Source organism: Hippopotamus amphibius, chromosome X (assembly GCF_030028045.1).
Source record: "Hippopotamus amphibius kiboko isolate mHipAmp2 chromosome X, mHipAmp2.hap2, whole genome shotgun sequence".
Classification (NCBI taxonomy): Eukaryota; Metazoa; Chordata; class Mammalia; order Artiodactyla; family Hippopotamidae; genus Hippopotamus; species Hippopotamus amphibius.
This window is the reverse complement of record NC_080203.1, coordinates 135,858,447-135,877,996: the sequence shown is the minus strand read 5'-3', so window position 1 is coordinate 135,877,996 and position 19,550 is coordinate 135,858,447. Positions and strand designations below refer to the sequence as shown.

Genomic DNA, 19,550 nt, shown 5'->3' with positions numbered 1-19,550 from the left:
TCTCGACGACGGAACCCTGCTTCTTGGCGGGTGGGGAGAGATGCCGTGCACGTGCCGGTGGTCCTGATGCCCTCGGCCCGCCCTGCCTTGGTTCCTAGAGGGTCAGCCTGGATGGGAGCCTGAGAGCAAAAGCTGTGCTCTACGTAATCAACGTGGACAACCTCTCGGCCAAGGATGCCCTGTACCCCCTTCTCCTGCACACATCCTGGGTTCTCCCCCGTGTCCTTGTGCTAAACGTGTGTTCTCCGGGCTTCCTCTTTCACTCACAGCCCCCCACTCATCGCCATGAGGTGGGAGGGGTCCTTGGTCTCGGGGGAACACAGCCGTGCTCAGCGTCGTCCTATCTTCCTGTTGACGTGGGTTCTCGTGGGCTGAGTCCTCTAATCCTTGGCCACTGCCTGAACTCTCAGGAGAAAATGATGCTTCAGAGAGTCTCTGATTCTTTTTAAGGGAACAGAGCAGCGCTGAGGGTTGATTCTGTTTCCCAGCTGCAAGTTTCACTGACGGAAATGTCTTTTCTCTTTAGACCACGACAAGAAACCCACTCCTGCCCCCCGAAAGCCCAACACCGGTAAGAAGCAAAGGTGCCCAGCAGGCAAATACAGCCGAGAAATCACTGTCTTGCGCCCCAGTTTTCCCAAGAGCTGTGTGAGACGTAGCGGCTATTCAGGGGCCCTGGACCAGTCTGGTTACTGTGTCAGTGATGCTGTGATGTGGATGCTTTCAAGTCCAGCGGTGGCTGTAAGAGAACAGACGCTGACGCTTTGGTGAGGTGCTCTTGGGTCCCATGGAAAGCGTCTCTGGATGCTTTTATTCTGAGTGTGTTACTTGTTTTGAATATTCATTTCTTGGGAGGAACAATTTTAGGACCTGGGACCCTCATATAACCCGGGAGCAAACTCAGATCTCGGCATCTAGGAGGACTGTACCAGTTGTCACTGACCCTTTCCGATAAAAGCCATGAATCAGAGACCCATCGTGGAATTGCCCAGGGTCAGATTCATTGGGTGTTAGGCACCCAGGGTAAAATCGATGACCAAAGTTATGGCGCTCTTATCACTGATTTTTTGAAAAAATACATAATAGCTCTGTTGAGTCATTGGGCTTTTCGTCTTGAAAGACATCGTATGAGTAAAAGGATAGCATTGTTCAGACCCAGGTCCTTGAGCTGTGCAGGCACACGGAGGATGCTGGAGAAGCCATTATTGACGGGATTTGTACCATCGAGCGCCCCCTGAGGCAGCAATGGTGTTTCCCACTCGTGACTCACGATAACTCAGTACCTCGTGTGGGGTGGATACACGCGCTCTCCTAGATGTCACGGGGACTCGAAGAGAGTCCCTAAAACTAAGAAGGGAACCTTTGAAACCATCAGAAGTTGTCAACATCATTTTGTGAAGCACACCTGGGTCCGTTGAATCCCTTTTTTGGTGGGCGCAGGCCCAAATCTGGCCACAGATTTCCATCCTTATCTCTTAGATAAAGCTGGTCCAGTCATCTGCGTTATTTTCTATCGGAAAGACCTGAATGTAAGCATGGCAGCTGGATGATGGTGGAAAGAAACCCCCAGGTGGCCGTGTGTACGGGTATCCCCACCATGACACAGCACCTGCCCTGCCATGACAGAGCACGCGCTTCCATTTCTGTTTAGGAAACCATCTGTATGCAAACGCACGTGTTGTTTCCTTGACTGCAGAGCTCTCGTGATGGCATTTCTCCTCTTTTACAGATGACCCAGTGTCACCCAAAACCCCCAAGCCAAAACCTAATCCAAACGCCAACCAGCCTGGCCCTTCTGATATGTCCCGCTAGCTCCTATGGGTCCTTGTGTGTTTTGCAGAGTACAGTGATTTCCGTATCATCTGAAAGGAGAGTATTTCAGGTTTAGCATGACCTTACGGTGAACTCTCTGTACAGGTGATTCCAGTTTTCTAGTCATGGAAAACAGTTTTCAAAATGACAGTTTTGGTTTGGGTTTGATGTTCAGTTTCCTGATTTTACTTCCAAGGTGTTAATGGAAACCAAAAAATTAAGTGTATAATTTTAAATATGGAGAATCAACATGGAGAAAAATATCAGCTTATTCTTTGCCTTTGTAGAAGGTCTTGTTTCTTTGGTTTTTTTTTTTAAGCTTTTTGCCTTTTTCTTACACATCATAGTATTCTCTGAGTATTTGACTAACATCAGTTTTTTGAGTTGAATGTCTCTTGAAACTTCAAATTTTGAGTTGGCTTTTTTGTTTGTTTATATATTTGTTTAATTTTTTAATACAGAAATATAGAAATACTGTCCATCCTTTACCGCAGTGAAGATAGTTATTCTCACTAGTATTTTATATCAGTTTAAATGAAACAGATGTTTAGTAAAACCATCAATCTTTTATTCATACTGTATCATAACATTATTTTTTGCTTATTAGTATTCCATAAGCATTTTCTTATGTCATTTAGTAGTTCTTAATCATACGACTTTTCTTGGCATTTACATACTATCAAAACTAATCCCTAATTTTGAAAATGTTGTGTTTCTTCTGATATTGTGGCATTATGAGTTGCAAAGCAAATTGAAGCCATCTTCACGCGCTTTCTTGTGGTTGCATTTCTTACCAGAGGTTCTAGAAGTCAGACTGTTCAGGTCAATGTGTGTGAGGAGCCCTATAGTTTTTGATGTGTTTTTTTAAAAGACTTGCTCTCAGAATTGTTCCAACTTATCTTGCCTCCGGCTGTGGTTGCAAAAGTCCCTTTCTTCACACCGTGGCCCCTACTGGTCATTGCCAGCAGAAAGCCTTTATCAAGGAGATGATATAAAATGTTATACCCATCTTGTCCTAGGTTCATGCCTTTATGTCTGAAATTTAAAAGAAAATTCGGTTTGTCGATTGTGCATGTATAATTCTTCTCTTGTGTCTTGGTTGGATGCCATGTGTTCTTTCTTATACTTTCTAATATTCCTCATTTCCTTTCTGATTTATAAGCCTCCTTCATTTGTTTATGGACAACAATTATCTTCACTCATTTATAATGAAAATATTTTCCCACTTATTTTTGCCTTTCAATGTCTCTAACAGTATTCGTTGACAGGGAAGGCTTTACATTTTTTCTTCATGGTACATTGTATGCTTCCGTGGCTTCCCTGCTCTTTTGTGGGTCTTTATTTTTTCCTTTTAACTTCAGATCCATTGTGTTAGTCTCCCCCTTCGGGAAAAAGAAAACCCTCTTTTTATTTCCATTTGAATTGTTTACAAGTATCAGTTGATTTATAGAGCGCTGACACCTTTGCAAAATCTTTTCCTTCTTTCAGTTTTCTGCGTGCCTTTCTCCTTATTTCTTAAAATGTATTTCTAAATTGTTTTCTTCCATTTGTGTTTCTTCCGGGAACACATTTTATGTCCATTATTTTTCTGTTTGTTTCTGTAACACAGTAAAGAGTTTGGTGTGGTTTTCCAGACTAGCCGCTAGTCATGAACTTGTCAACGGTGAATAATTTTCTCTTCATTTCTTAGCTTTTCTAAGGAGGCTGTCATGTTGTTGGCAAATGATTTTTTTTTCATTTCCACTTTCTTATATTTATATTTTCTCTTTTCAATTTACTTGTATTCGTATCATTTTCCCTTGGTTAGAAAACCCCGTACGCCATTTGATATGAGAGGACAGAGCAGACGTTTGCCATTTCTGACTTTACAACAAAAACCCAAAGAGATTCACCTTTACACAAAAGAAATTGCATTTTTTAAAAAAGACAGATATCCATTTCAGGAAGTATTTTCTATTCCAGTTGATGTTCTTTTCCTAAACAGGAATAAACATTAAATTTCATCAGGTGCATGTGGTCATCAAAGCAGATGGTCAATAATTTTTTTCTTTTAGCCCATGAATATGACAAATTATACTGAAGGATGTCTTTATGTTAAATACATCCTTGCATTCATGGAGTGAACTCTAGTTAGTCACAATAGGGGTTTTTTTTTTAAACTGATGGATTGAATTTGTGTATCAGCTAGTTATGTCTGCCTACCAAACATCCCCAAACCCAGTGGCTTAATTTTTTTTTTTAGTTGTTATTTCTGATGAGTCTGGGTCAGCTATGCCTGATCTTGGCTTGGCTGTTTATGTCACCTGGTGGGTCTTCTGGGATGGCCTTGTCTGGGGTCGGGGTGACTTCAGCTGGGAGGATTGGATGACTCGTGTCTCTCACACACATACACCAGCCTTGTGTGATCTCGCTCTCCAGGGACAGAAGCATCAACCCCACGTATGTTATCTTTTAAAAATATCCAACCCACCACCCAGAGTACGTTATCTGGCTGAGTCCAGAATTATGGGGTGGGCAGAACACCCCACTCACAACAGGAAAAGGGACAAATTAGGACCTTTCGTGTGGTCCGTCTACACCACATAGGTCCTAAGTGAAGGTTTTGTCTATAAACATCTAAAAGATTCGTATATACTTTCCATTTCTTTTTTTTGGGGGGGGGGGGTGCTGCATGGCTTGTGGGATCTTAGCTCCCGGACCGGATCTCGAACCTGGCCCCCCTGCAGGGGAAGCACGGAGCCCTAATCCCTGGACCACCGGGGAATTCCCTCCATTTCCTTTTTGTGTCATCTTTTTCAGGTTTAGCAGCAGAGTTTTGGATAAGACTAATTTTAGGAGTTTTCGCACAGAAGAGTCATTCATTGTAATTGTATCTTTGAAAGATCCCGGCCATAGTAGTACCTCTGTGGGGTTCCCACCCCTGCCCCCACCAGGTCTGCTTTTGATGCTAGTGTGTTTCCCTTCACGTCAAGACCTCAGGATGCTCCGGACAGTTCTGACGTGACCAGTGACGCTGTCTTTTTCCTTCTAGGTGACTTTTCAGATTCTGATCTCATGGATGCGACTTCAGGTGGAGGTAGGGTTCCCCTTCTTTTTTTTTTTTTCCTTTTTCTTTTTCTTGTTTTTCAGTCTTCTGGCTGTGCTGCACGGCCTGTGGGATCTTAGTTCCCTGACCAGGGATTGAACCCGTGCCCTGTGCAGTGCAAGCACAGAATCTTAACCACTGGACGGCCAGGGAAGTCCCTAAATTTTTTATTTTATGTTGGAGTATAGGTGATTGACAACGTTGTGTTAGTTTCGGGTGTACAGCAAAGGGACTCAGTTCTACATAGACAAGTATTCTATTCTTTTTCAAATTATCTTTGCATATAGGTTATTACAGAATATTGAGCAGAGTTCCCTGTGCTCTACAGTAGGTCCTTGTTTCCACCTCTCTCTGTAAAATCTTAGGTCACTGTGGGGGCCAAAGCAGTATTTAAATATAATAAATTAAGTATAAAACCACTATATGCTTACAGTAGTTGTAAGTTTATACAATATATAGTAATTTGTATGTATTTATGTATGTGTTAATTATAGTTGAAACATGTTATACATAAATGTATTTTACCACATGTATCTATTATGCACATGTATCTATTATGCACATGTAATGTAAAATAGATATTACACGTAGTATATATGTAATAATATAACCGTGTAGCCAGGCACAGGGTAAGCGGTGGATAATAATAAGATGATGTGGAGGTTTCCCAGGGGGTGACCCGTGGCTCGGACATCCTTGGGGAGGGACGTTCCTGCTCTGACGGGTCCCCCACCTTCCCGTCCTGCCCCGTGCTCTTCCCCCTTCAGGTAGAATCTGTTTATTCTCCCTTTTCTTGTTAGGCATTTAGGTTACACCAGTTTCTTTCTTTTTAAGTAGAAAAATTATACTTTTATTAGTTAACTAGCTGATAACTCTACTCTCTTTTTTGTGGTATAGTTGCTCTACGATATCACACAAGTTTCTGGGGTGCAACATAGTCGCAATTTTTCAAAGTTCTACTCCATTTCTAGTTATTTTATTTTATTTTATTTTATTTTTTGCATGGGGTCTTATTTATTTATTTATTTATTTATTTATTTTTGGCTGCATTGGGTCTTCGTTGCCGCGCCCGGGCTTTCTCTAGTTGCGGCGAGCGGGGACTGCTCTTCATTGTGGTGCACGGGCTTCTCACTGCAGCGGCTTCTCTTGTTAAGCATGGGCTCTAGGCCCCCAGGCTTCAGTAGTTGCGGCGCACGGGCTCAGTAGTTGTGGCGCACGGGCTTCGTTGCTCCATGGCTTGTGGGATCAAACCCACGTCCCCTGCAGTGGCAGGCGCATTCTTAACCATTGCGCCACCTAGGAAGTCACTGCGGTTATTTTAATCTCTGGGCTCCACTGCCTGTGCTGTGTAATATATCCTCATAGCTTATTTATTCCACACACAGTAGTTTGTACCTCTTCCTCCCCTCCCCCCATCTTGCTCCTCCCCTCCCCCCCTCCCCCCGGTCACCACCAGTTTGTTCTCTGTATCTGTGAGTCTGCTGCTTTTTTTGTTATTTTCACTAGGTGGTTGTATTTTTTTGATTTGGGCCAGTTTCTTGTGCATATCTTTACGCTTTGATATTGGGTGTCCTCCATACGGTTCCCTTCAGGAGGTTTCTAAGAAGTAGGGTTTTTGAAACGAGTTCCCACTTTGACATCCCTTCATGGGTTGCTACATTGCTTTCCCGAATGGCTGGGATCGTTGATGGTCCTACTGGTCGTAAGAGGACCGTGTAGTTGCTGGGTTCATTCCCTGCTGGTCTGCGTTAAATGTTACTGGAAACATCTTTACTTTGAATCATTGACTGATGGATCACTATCGATTGGCATCAAAGGATGAACCAGCCCTCAAAGGGTTATAATTCTGTGTACATCAGTCTTGGACTTACGGCAACGGGCTTATTTGATCATCTCATTTGCCTTCTTCCGGGAATGCCCCTACCTCCCCTCTTGAACTGACAGACCTTTCAGGGTAAACCCCTTCCACCCTGGTCCCTGAAGTCATGTCTGTAATGGCTAGCCATCTGCCGTCTAAATGAACTTATCTACAAAACAGAAGTAGAGTCGCAGATGTAAAAAACAAACTTATGGCGGTCGGGGTGCAGCAGGGGCAGAGGGGTAAATTGGGAGATTGGGATTGACGTACACACAGTACTATATATAAAATAGACAAACAACAGGGACCTACTGTATAGCACAGGGAACTCTACTTGGTACTCTGTAATGACCTACTAGGGAAAAGAATCTAAAAAAAGAGTGGATATATGTATATTTATATGTATATATAACTGATTCACTTTGCTGTACACCAGCAACTGACACAACATTGCAAATCAACTGTACTCCGTTAAAAAATGTTTTTTAAAAATTGGTTTTCCATTAAATTCACATCTCTAGGTGTTGGTCAGGATCACCCCACTTTGAGGAGAATAACAGGCAGGACTCTAGTTCAATACTTGTGTAACATACTGTACACTTTAATGTACCCACTGAATGTGACAGGCTGTACACTGGCTCTATAGCTGTGTAACATGCAGCCCCTCCTTTGTAGCAGGCAGTGTTGCTTCATAGCCGTGGAACATGCGGTGCTTGTGTGACTATAGCATAAAGACACACTAGGAGTGACGGGCCAGTATTGAACAAAGCGAAAGGCACGCTCACACGTGTACAGTCCACTGGGTGGGTTCCTCGTTTGTGCACTAATAATTGTACAAGCATCCGCTTAACATCAAGTATCAGGAATTCCCTGACTGTCTAGAGGTTAGGACTCCACGCTCTCACGGCCAAATGTGCAGGTTCAGTTCCTGGTTGGGGAACTAAGATCCCGCATGCTGCACAAGTGCGGGCAATAAACAAAACGAAACAAACAACGACACCATCAAGTATCTATTGGCATTAAATGTGGGAAAAATAGAGGGGGTGGTGAGATGGTATCCCTTAGCCCTGGGGAAAGCATGACTGAAGAAAATACCCAGAGACAGTGGGTCCTTGGTTAACACATGGCCCGTGAGCACCCCGAGTGAGACGGGGGCCCTGGGAGCTCGCAGGAATGGGCCTGGGATGACCCCATAGCCATGTCTCACATGGGCTCTGGGGCCCTTGCGGCGATTCTCCCCAAATCCCTGGGGGACTTTGAGGACTCGGGGTCTCCTGGAGCCCGCCATGGGGCAGGGGGTTGACGTCAGGTGCCAAGCCTGGATTTCAGGTACCTGGGAGCGAGACAGGTGATCCCTCCTGCAGAGCGAGGACACCCCCCCACCCCAACAGTGGAAAGGGGACAGCCTGATATTCACGGCCTCCTCGGTCCCACGGTCATTTCTCTCAAGGAGCCTTCACAACCCAAGGTGGGAGAAGCTGGTCCTTCGTATGAGTTTTCTGTTATCGCACGTCTCCCCAGTGCCGTCTGTCACCAAGCCTTGTTCCTCTCGTGCAGGAGGTGGTGGCGGCGGCGGTGGCGGCGGCGGCGGCGGAAGCCAGAGGCGTGATGGGGAGGATCAGGGTACGTACACCTGGTTCCTGATGTCTTGGGTTTCTTACATGTGCTGTGGAGGAAAGGAGGGGGCCGTGGTCACAACCTAACTTTTAGCATTGGCAGTGTCATCTGAAAGATCCTGGCAGGAAGCATGGTCGTCTGTGACCGGTGTTCCCAGGAGGCTCGGCAGAAACGCGGGCAGACCTCAGAGATGCTGCGGGTTCGGGTCCAGACCGCCGCGGTAAAGCCCGCATCACAGTAGAACACGTCGCCTGCATTGGATGGTTTCCGCGTGCATCTACAAGTGCTGTTGACACAAGGCTGTGGTCTACCCGGCGTGCAACAGCATCGTGTCGTAACAACAACAACAACAAAACAAAGAACAAACACAACCATGTGCAGACCTTAAAAACAAACACACAACCCAAAAAACGCAGTATCTGTGAAGCGCAGTAAAATGAGGTCTGCCTGGAGCTGGGACCGACGGGATCTGCATTTTAAGTTCAGTCTTCCTCCTCGGGTGCCCTAAGAGAGGGTATGCCCTCCGTGCTACCCAGGGCCCTCCGGAGAAACGGGACTACCAGGATGTATAGAGATGAGTAGAAAGGTGTTTATTATAAGGAGTTGGCCCACGTAGTTATGGAGGCTGAGAAGAGCCTCGATCTGCACGCCGGACCTGCAGGAAACTGGCTGGTGTGGTTCGGTCTCTGTGCCAAACACTGAGAACCAGGTTAAGCAGTGGTGCAGGTCCCAATCGAAATCCCACATCCCAAGAGGCAGGAGCTCCAAAGTCCAAGGGCGGGAGACGATGGCTGTGCCAGCTCGAGCAGAGAGCGCATGGTCCCTTTTTGATCTAATCACACCCTCAGTGGATTGAAGGATGGCCGTCCACGTGGTGAGGGCAGCTTGCTTTACTCAGGCTACAGGTTCAAATGTTAATTTCTTTTCTGGAGACACCACGTGCACACATCCAGAAATAAAGCGTTCCCGGCCGCCCGGGCGTGTCCGGGCTGGTCCAGCCGACACCCACGTGAGCTTTCCGTCACACCACCCTTCCTTTTATTCACGGGGCAGGAGGGCTTGTGCACCTGCCGTGGATGTGGGACGGATGGATGCAGGTAGTTTGAGAATTCTTGACAGTGGGTGCAAACCCCATCTCAGTAGAGCGGTAAAAGTCACGAAGAGGGTGGTGGCTTTGATCTTTCAGAAAGTACAAGGGTGAGTTGAAAATTATCTACACTCTGGCTGTAAAATTTATGGAAGTTTTAGTAATCGGAGTGCAGATAAGTTTTGACTCACCCTCATCCAGGAAGAGCCGGGAATCTGGCAGTGTGAGGTCACACGGCCTCTGAATGGTCCCCGCTGGGCCTCTTCCACCGTGGATTTGTCACCCACCCGAGAGCTGCCTCACTGAGCTGGGAGAACACCTGAGCGGGTCCCAGGGATGGGGAAGAGAGGGGCGTGGGCGTCCCCCCGGGAGCCAGTTCTTGGACGGGAAATGATTTCACGTTGTGAAATGAATTGTGACGTGGGTTTGGGGGAGAGGCCCAGCAGTGAGGGTCCCCCCGCGGTGTCCCTGCGGCCCCGTGTCTCAGTCCTCGGCCCCACGCTCTTCTCCGGGCGGGGCCGCCGGCCCCCTGCCCTGTGGTCTGTGCGTGAGTGTCACGTGTCTCCCCGTCACGGTGCCCTGTGCTTCCTCCTGCAGGCGACTCCCCGGGAGTGGTCCCCGGGATCGTGGGTGCCGTGGTGGTCGCCGTGGCCGGAGCCATCTCCAGCTTCATCGCCTACCAGAAGAAGAAGTTGTGCTTCAAAGAGAACGGTAAGGCTTTCACCGCCGCTTCCTTTCCCTGGGGGGCTTGCGACCTTGAAAATTGTGCTTTCTTTTTAAAAAAAAAAAAAAGGAACGAGAAAGCTGACCTGAGGTGGGCACGAGACGCGTGGAGGGTGGCTGAGGGGTCCTAACATCGCTGGAAACCTGGGGTCTGACGTTGCGGCTTCCATCCAGGTGCTTCCTGTGTTTCACCGCGGGAGCTTCTGCAAGTTACTAACCGTGGCACTTTGGGGGGATTTACACAAAGAGGGGAGACGGTGGTCTGTGCCTTGGGAGTTCTGTAAAGATCAGGAAGGTGGTGCGTGAGAGTCTCTGGAGGTTGCCTGGCGGAGAGCGAGTGTGGAAGAAGTCTTGACTCTTACCCTTCGTTTATCGTTAGTCACATTTGCCGCCACCTTCATCTTCATGAGGACAAGAGCCATGGCCATGGGGCCGTCATACTGGTGTTTCCACCCGATGGAATTAAAATGGAATCACTGAGCAACTGGTTCCCTTTTGGCTAGAGCTCAGTACCAGCAGGTCCCCGAAAAGGTTGGAGGGGATAGACGATGTGTAGGGGGAGGTGGAGAATGCCACCGTTACCAGCACTGTGCCTGGAACTCCATCACTGGGCGTCTTGGGACTTTGTCCTCAAATCCTAAGTTACTTAGGATCTGTCCTGACATCAGTGAATTCTACTGTGTTGAACACAGCTAACGTTTGTGCATCTCTGGAAGGCTCTGTCTAGGTCTTGCTTTCAGAACCAGCGAGGGGTGCGTTGTGATGTGGTTTGTGGGGGCCCCGTGGACGGTGGCTGTCCCATCCTCCTTGGAGGAGTCTTGTGTGGTATCTGACCTTCTCATCCTACGTATTGATCTTAAGGCCTTATTCATACTTTGCTGTTGGCCATTGATGTCATCTGCCTGAAAGACCCCTTCGCAAGGGTTCTTGGGAAATTCCCAGAAGACTTGAATAGATGCTGACGGAGGGAAGGAGTTTAGCCTTCATCTTCCATCATTCCAGAGTTTTTAGGTCCACAAACACTATTTATAGGCTGAAATTTGGAAGTCCGACACAGCGTTTGGATTCAGAGACCTAAAATAAGCGGCTGTTTTTGTATCCCTCTGCTTGCCGTGGAGGTTAGGGGACCTGAGTGCATCTCATTTCCCACATGTGAGTGGGCGCCTTCCATCTGGTGGCACGCAGGAAAGCATGGTTGGCTGGCAGAATGGCGGGTGTCCAGCGATGCCCAAATGGACAGATGACCAAGTTCCAGGAGATACTTGTAAAAGATCTACAATTAGAACCGAGTAGGAGGACATGGAACAAAAGAAAGCACCTTTTTCTTTTGCTTCTCCTAGGACGAGCCAAGACTTAAAAGACTAGGGATTCGATGGAAGTGCATTTCAGTTTCCTTTTCAACTACATTTTCCCCCTTCTCTGAAGATGCTCAAACTCAGAGCTTGACCCTCAGCCAGGAGAGGAGGAAGGCACTCACTAGGCAAGGATGCATGGAAAGTGCTAGCTCCAAGGTTTTCTGAAAATCTTCAGGTGAACCCCAGTTGGATTCTGGAGTCACACAGCGTTTCTGTTAACTTGCGAGTGGGATGTGTGAGTCTCTGGGTGTTCACATGTCAAGACACGGGGACTTGAGGAAGCGCCCAATAGACTTGACACGGTCCAGTGTTCGGAAACGGGATTCAGAAATTGGGAAGGCCAAGTGTTCTGCATCCTGCCCCACCCTACCCTTGGGTCTTGGTCTTGGGTTCAAGCACGCTGTCCGTTGCAGCAGGTAGAGGTGCGCATAAAAACGGAAAGCTTCTGGGTAGAGACAGTTGAACTTACAGGTTTCAAAACCCAAAGCACACTTTCTAAAGAATTAGCTCAGGACAGGCAAGGACTCAACTTTTGCTCCCGGAGAGGCTGAAATTCATGTCCCTGCAATACTTCCTACCGCCTCTCTTCTTTGGCTGAATTAACATTAGGTGCGACTTTAAATGTTTTGATTTTCTTTGCGGTTTTTCATAGTTTCACAGTCCTGAGCTGATGTAGATGCACAAAGAAAAGGAAATAAAAGGGGGCAAACCTTCACGAGGGAAGAAAGCGGGTATTTCTGATTTCAGTAATTAGGCACTTTTGTCTCCAGTCGTAAAATGTCCGGCGTTGACACAAAGAAAATTAGGTGTTATCTTCATGTACGCACGGAGGGTTTCATGCGGACCAGTGAACACCTTTCTGACTATGTGGGTAGGTATTTCGGTTTGTAGATCTCAGTTGTGAAGTGGATTTAGTGTGTGTTGTCAAGTCACGTGTTTTTGTGAACAGAGATGGTGTTGGAATGTTGAATCCAGGTGTCGGGTGCGTGAAGATCCTAGATGTGTCGGGGTCCGTGCAGGACTATTTTGTAGGTTTTATTTCTGGGTTGGTCACACACGTAGTTGTGAGCTTGGAGATTTGGTAAGAAAGGTGTGGCTGTAGCGCGCTCCCGTCCTCAGAGTCACCGAGGCTTGGGGTAAACCATTATTCTCTGGGAGTGGTGGTTTACACAGTGACTTTCCAGGACCTTCTCATCGTCATGAATTTTGTAGTGTCTGTTGAATTTTCGTCAGGGTTTATCTCAGGCAGTAGATGTGTTTCCCCAATGCAGAGATACATCAATCGAGCACTGTCAGTCTTGATATAAACTTATTATTTTTTTAAATTTATTTATTTATTTTTGGCTGCATTGGGTCTTCTTTGCCACGCACGGGCTTTCTCCAGTTGCAGCGAGCGGGGGCTACTCTTCCTTGCGGTGCGCGGGCTTCTCATTGCGGTGGCTTCTCTTGTTGCGGAGCACGGGCTCTAGGCACGCGGGCTTCACTAGTTGCGGCACGTGGGCTTCACTAGTTGCGGCACGTGGGCTCCGTAGTTGTGGCTCTGGGTCTCTAGAGCACAGGCTCAGTAGTTACGGCGCAGGGGCCACCAGGGGAATCCCAATATAAACTTATTTAAGAGCTTCTCCGTGTTACGTTTTGTCAGAAGGTATGAGAAAGTATCCAAGGCCAGTGAAGTTTGGTAGCCCTGTCCTTGATTCCTGAAGGTTTGATGCTGCAGTTCTCGGAGCTGAGTCTGGTTTCCTTCCAGGTGATGCAGCCTGGCCTCTTAAAGCTGTGTGGGACCCAGGTTCCTGGTGGATGTGCGTTTTGGCGTTTTTGTGGGTTGGCTTCAGGTGACCGGTTTAAATGATGGGTAATGCTGAGCCGGACGCGCTTGGACAGGGCACCCTGTGTGGTTCTGGTCTCTAGATGTGGTCGGTGGCTGATCTAGTCACTCAGGGCACATCCGTCAGCTGCTTCCCTTGTCAGCTTGGTGGCAGCGGATGCTTGAGGCTTTGGTGAAATTAGCTGCTGACATGTCCTCTCCCTCCCTCCCTTCCTTTTTTCCTTCCTTCCCTTGTCTTTCTCTCCCTCCCCTTCTTCCTTCCTTCCTTCCGTTCGTTCTTTCTTACTTTCTCTCTCTCTCCCTCCTTCTCCCTCTCTCTCTCTCTCCCCCATTCCTTGCCTCCCTCCCTCCCCCTGAATTCTGGTGTCCACTCCGTGAAGCTCTGCCCTGTCCTCCTCCATCCTTAACTTCTGAGCCCGGAGGACGTCTCTCTAACCGCTTGCACTGCTGCCTGGGCTGTGGGCACGCCCCCGAAGCAAACCTCTCATTTACTTCTGGTTGTTTTTGCGTGTTTCTTTCTTTCTTTCTTTCACTTTCCTTTTCCGACCTTCCGTTTCAGATGAGTCGAAGACCTAGACACGAGCGGAGAACCCCGGGCGGGGCCTCGAGATCCTCCTTTCTGACTCGTGTTTGTCTACAAAGACGCAGAATCAAAAGCACACCTTGTTGTTTGTCCTTTTACCTTACCAGCCACATGGCCGCAGTGATGTGTTTCTGCCAAGCCGGATGCCGTGCAGTGAATCCCATATGTTTTCTCTCTTCACGATGCCCAGAAGCTTATCACGTTGTATTTTAATGCCAAGGTAGCTTCAGGAAAAGGAATTGAGATGCAGATGTTTCCTTTTAAAGTGAAATCCAACAGAAAGAAACACACCAACCAGTTTTCTCACCATCCTCCATCCTTCCCAGTGGATCCGGCAGGTGGTGGGCCGTCCTGTTTGCAGGGTCCCGGGGCAAAGCTGGCCCTGGGTCGTAGGGTTTCATCTTTCACGCTAATGATGGGGTATTTAACCTTCTGATTCCATAACTGCCCCCCTGGATTTTTATGGTCCATTTCCATGACGTATTTCCTAATTCTTTCTTGGATCAGTTTTTGCCAATTATGTGAATTTCCCAGTTCTCAGCAGGGGGAAAAAAATCCATATACTTAAGAATAACCTAAACATCTCATGATCTTAAATTTCTAAGGTCAGTGGAGAAGTGGTGAGTGGTGGAATCTCTACACCCTACAATTCTTGCAGCCTTGTGCATTCCCATAAGCTGGGAAGTCATCGCTGGTTTTTTTGTTTTGTTCCTTCTTCACATCAGACCGTCTCCTTCTTGTGCGTAAATACTAGTTTTCTTTCTCCGACCTCGTGCTGAGGGTCAGAGTCACGTTCGTTCCCGGGGTGGGACGTCTGGTGGTGAGTTGGCTGCAGAGTGGCAGGCTCGGGGCTTAGTATCAGGACGTGGGTGGATCACGGAGGTGGTCAGTGCTCTTCCGTGGGCCTGCTCACCCTCCACCGGTCACCTTGATGGCCCTGACAGCGGTCACCGCCCCGGCTGTGTGGGTCTTTGAAGGAAGCGTCCACAGATTTCTCGGTTCTGATAAAATAAAGCCTGGGTCCCAGTTAGCACCGGGGTGCATTTAAATTGAATCTCTGGGCCCCGAGAACTAAATCCACGGTGTAAACTGCAGATGAGACCCTGCCGGTCAGTGGTCCCCGGGGCCCGCTCTTGGTCCCCGGGGCTCGTTATGCGTTTACATAAATAGTCCCTGGGCACAGAGACCCCTAAACCTAGAACTGGTATCACTGCTCTCAGGGCCTAAGTCCAGCCAGATGGAGGGTTTGTACGGAGCCATTAGAATATTTTTAGTGGTTTTCTTCTTTCTTTCTTTCCCTTTGGGTAGGGAGGTTCTTTGCCATGTGATACGAAAGCCCATTTAAGATTTCTTGTCCTAACAGTTCGCTCTAAAATGTACCTGTGTTCGTAGCCTACCTCCTGCCCGGCGAGCAGACAATGTGACGTTGGCAGTGTCCGCCCTGCAGTGTTTTCACAGAACTCTTCCAACTCTCTCCTCTCTGGTGTCTTCTTTTCTTTTTTTGTCATCTGAGAATGTCGATCTCTAACTGGGGCCTCTGTTCGTGGTTGAGGGAGAGGGTGACAGCTTAACGGAATCCGTGTCACACAGATGGGGATGCGTGTTCCTGGGACCGGGATTAAGCGTGCTGTCGGGTGTTCGCATGTGGTCCTAACCCCAGATGATCCTGTTTTTCGAAAATCAGAGGTTTGGGAAAATGGGGAAACGGTTGTCATGGATTCCGTGAGCTACTCCAGTCCTTTTCATGTCATACATGCTTCCGTGTCCCTTCCCAAGCGTGCAGTAAAGAAATAAATGTGTTTTGACTGGTCATCTCTGGTGTGTTTTTGTTTGTTTTGTCCTGTTTTTAAGGGAGGTATAATTGATTTACAGTGTCGTGTTAGTTTCTGCTGCACAGCAAAGTGATTCAGTTATACATATATATACATTCTGTCTTTTTATATTCTTTTGATTTATCACAGGATGTTGAATATAATACCCTGTGCCCTGCAGTACAACCTTGTTGTGTATCCATCCTCTAGATAGCAGTTTGCACCTGCTAATCCCAACCTCCCACTCCGTCCCTCCCCCATGGGCCTCAGACTGTATGCTCAGAGGTCTTTGAGGGGGTGGGACATGGTGTTCTTTGCACTGAAATGTGTTTGAAAACTTTTGGAGTAGAAATTTGGAAATAAAAAGATAGACCGAAAGAACACAGGAGCAAGCAAACCAGACCCCCGGAGGTGCCCTTCACGCCCCGGTGACCAGGGCGGTCCTCGGCTTTGGGGGAGGGGTCGTGTAGGAGGTAGGGGTGGCTTCAGGGTGTGATGTGGGTGTGCTGTCTTTGTATTCACCCTCCTGGGGTGTTTTGTTCTTGCTTGCAGCTGACCAAGGCGAGGTGAACATGGAGAACCATCAGGGCACCAACGTGGAGCCAGCTGGTGAGAGACCACCTTCCCCAATCCCCACCCCCCGCGGGTCTGTCTTACCTCCTCTCACCACTGTCCCGCCCTCCTGCTCAGATCCCCGGACGGGATCCTTCGTGTCTCTTGAAGCTTTCAAGGGGATTCGTTCGGGAGATGCTATATACGCGTTCTGTGATGCGAGGCTTCTGATGAGACCTAAGTCTGCTTCCAGTTCTCTTTAAATATCAGCTCCGAGAATTTTCCACGTGTCGCCCCATTGCTGCGTGGCCAGCGTCAGCAGCTGGCCAGCGTGCATCTTCTGAGATGCAGCCTTGGATCACGCTCTGTCGTCACTTTCACAGAATCCTCCCAGCCGGGTGGAGAACTGGGCCAAGAGGAGGTAGTTGAAATGATGGAAACTCCTCGGAGCCGGAGGCAGATGTTCAGCCATTAGGACCGCTTCTGAAAATGGCAGAAAAACACAAATTACGTGTCTATACACCTGTGTGTGTTTCTTTCCTTAATTTGTGTATAGATGTGGAGACAGCTCCTCCTTTGCCCGAGAAAGGCAGCATTTATTGCATAGGATGCCTGTGTCATTGAGATACGTTTTAAATGAAATGTTAAAATAGTTTCAATTCTAAAAATACAGATTTAGGAAGTGAGTGTCTAGCTCACTAGCTGTTTCAAATAAGGGAAAGATGTATAAAATGAGCTATCATGTTTAAGCACCAAAAAATGCACAATAGACCTCAAAACGTAAATGAACTACTGCTCAGGAAGTCTGAGCCCCACAGCTTTGTGAATTAACCAACGTCGTGGACCCGCATTTAGAAAATTATTTATTCTGAAATTTGTAGTTTACAAACATTTCTTACCGTCCCAGAGACGTCGCTAGCAGAGAATGCCTTTTCTTAGCTTCTCTCTGCCTTTCCAGAAGCATCTGTTTTTTTTTCTAGCGACCATGGCATCGTAGTATGAAATTTATTGAATTTCTTTGCTAACCGGTTAGATTTAGTTCTTACTTTCTACCAGCGATGAGTTGGAGCACACGGATCTTCCACAGAGACAGAGTCACCCGCTCCTGGAATTTTTAACCTGCAGGTGTCCGCGTACGTGTCAGGGCAGCTGGGGAGGCCCTTTAGAATCTGTTCTTGTGTCTTTATCCTCTGCAGTTCAACAGACTCTCCTGGAGAAATAGAAGACGGGCAGCCTAGCGATTCACAGCAGGATGTCAAGCTCCAAAGATGGCCTGCGGGGATGGAGCGGCCCCGCCGGGAACACGCCCCGGCTTGGCTTGTCCGTGCCTTCGCTCCAGTCGGATGCCTAGGTTTAATCTCGAGATGCGGCACCACCCGTGCTGGGTGGGTGATGTTGTTGACGTGTGATGAGTTTTGCATCCGGAGAGGAATTCCACTCGCCTTCTCCACGGCCCCGAGGGGCTTCCTGTGCGCTGTGAGAGGCAGACCGACCCACCGACCGACAGTCACCCAGTCCCCGTCATTCGACCCCACTGAAGCGCCCCAGACAGAAACTCTGGGCCGTGTACAAATTGCCTGTAAGTTGAATGTGCCTGAACCTCTCCGAACATTGACCGTTTTATAGAGTGAGGTAAGCCTTCAGCTACTTTCCTCAAAAGTTCTTTCATGGATTAGGATTTTTTTTTTTCACGCCAGACTAATAAAAAGAAATTAGAAACCAAGTACTTTTTACTTAAATGTTTTGCCATGGGGCGACTTTTAAAAAAGGCTGTGAGACGAGTGGGATGGTTCCCTGTTCCCTTTTCTGCGGCTGTAAGACAGACATTCACCCTAAGTGCTCGCTCTTTGTCACATCTTGCAATGAATGGAATGTGTACTTTTCTCCCGGCAACAAATGATGACTTTTCCACCTTTGGAAGCATTTCCCCCATTTAGGGCAGCACGCACACTGCACAGCTTCCAGAATGCTTCCTTTTATCTAAAAGGGCTTTGCTTGGATTTTTGCGTTCATCTCGGGAAGTGTAGAAGCCCCGATGCTGCAGCTGGTCTGGACCTCCGCCGTAGACGTCCCTCTACGGAAGTATGAGGTTATCTCCCTGATTCCAGTGGTAGGGGCTTGCTCGTGTACACCCTTAGGATAGGTATCCAGAGAGGTGGCAGTGTCCCGGGAAGACTTAATCTTGTCGCAGTTGGTGGTGTGAAGAACTGTTGTGCGTTTCACATCAGTCTCTCCGGGTACAAAGGTATGACGTTAGCACACCTGCGTGGGCTGCCTTCACAAATCACCTGACTTGGGAAAGGGCTGCTGTGAAGTATCCCTCGTGATTTCTGGGTCTTTCTCACTTCCGAAGCTCAGGAACACCACCGGTAGTTTGCGGGGGGGGGGGGGGGGGCATCTGAGCCGACCCCCTGCTACTGAGGACTCAAGTCCTCTCCACACCTGCATCCTTTCCGTGACCTCTCCGCACCTCTTCGTCTAAAAGCATTTGGAGTTTCCTTTCCAGGTTGTTGCTGGAGACCGTCATCTGGCTGTTTCACTTCTTCCATCATTGACACTATGATAAATTTTGAGTCTATGAAATAGTTTATTAAAAATAAAAGAGGATCGGCTGTTTATCATATCCATTCATTGCTTTGTTCAGCAGTTACAGTGGCCCATGTGCAGTGGTGGACGTGACGTTTTGCATTCTACAGGATGGAACACAAATAGATGTCACCCGTCCGTGGATGGGGTCGACCAGTTGTCATGAGCTGAGGGCTGGATTAGTCAGTGTGCCTGGGTCCCCTTGCTAACAAGCTCAGAACACCTGGTTACAAGGGTAGCAGAGAGCGTCCACATTCTCCCCAAATCAGTCATCACAGGTTGCCTTTGAGGTCAGATTCTCAGCACTGACTTGCTTTATAGTAACAAAAACATGCATAAAGCTTTTTTGTAATTCTGTGAATAATGAATTTTTATAACCATTGCAATCATAATATAAGCATAAATGTCTCATTAAAGAAGAAAATAAAGAAAAGATCACGTGTATGAAATTATGAGTTGTTCATAAATCTATATAGCTAAGAAATATGTCAACTAGGCTTTTTTTTTTTGGACAATGAATGTACATTGTTGTAGACTCAGTTTAATTCCACGTTGACTTTAAAATAAACATGACTTTACCAAAGGTGGGTGTTTTGAAAAATTGAGTTTAAATTATGTGGTTTGGATCTTTAAATAGTTGGCATGACGATTGCTTT

At 47.5% G+C, this 19,550-nt stretch overlaps 1 protein-coding gene across 5 annotated transcripts in view; it reads left to right on the top strand.

The window, feature by feature from the left end:
• CD99 (CD99 molecule (Xg blood group)) overlaps positions 1-18,066 on the top strand; it is a 37,092-nt gene extending 19,026 nt beyond the window's left edge. For 2 of the 5 annotated variants that reach the window (XM_057717339.1, XM_057717337.1), the window contains exons 7-12: positions 527-571; positions 4,844-4,888; positions 8,313-8,378; positions 10,057-10,170; positions 16,309-16,365; positions 17,505-18,066. In XM_057717339.1, coding sequence (XP_057573322.1) covers positions 527-571; positions 4,844-4,888; positions 8,313-8,378; positions 10,057-10,170; positions 16,309-16,365; positions 17,505-17,530 — 353 coding nt within the window. In that variant the 3' untranslated portion in view covers positions 17,531-18,066. Of the gene's footprint in view, positions 1-526; positions 572-4,843; positions 4,889-8,312; positions 8,379-10,056; positions 10,171-13,921; positions 15,756-16,308; positions 16,366-17,504 lie in introns of those variants that run through there. The other 3 variants (XM_057717341.1, XM_057717340.1, XM_057717338.1) reach the window with 3 other exon arrangements.
• Positions 18,067-19,550: the final 1,484 nt, after the last annotated feature.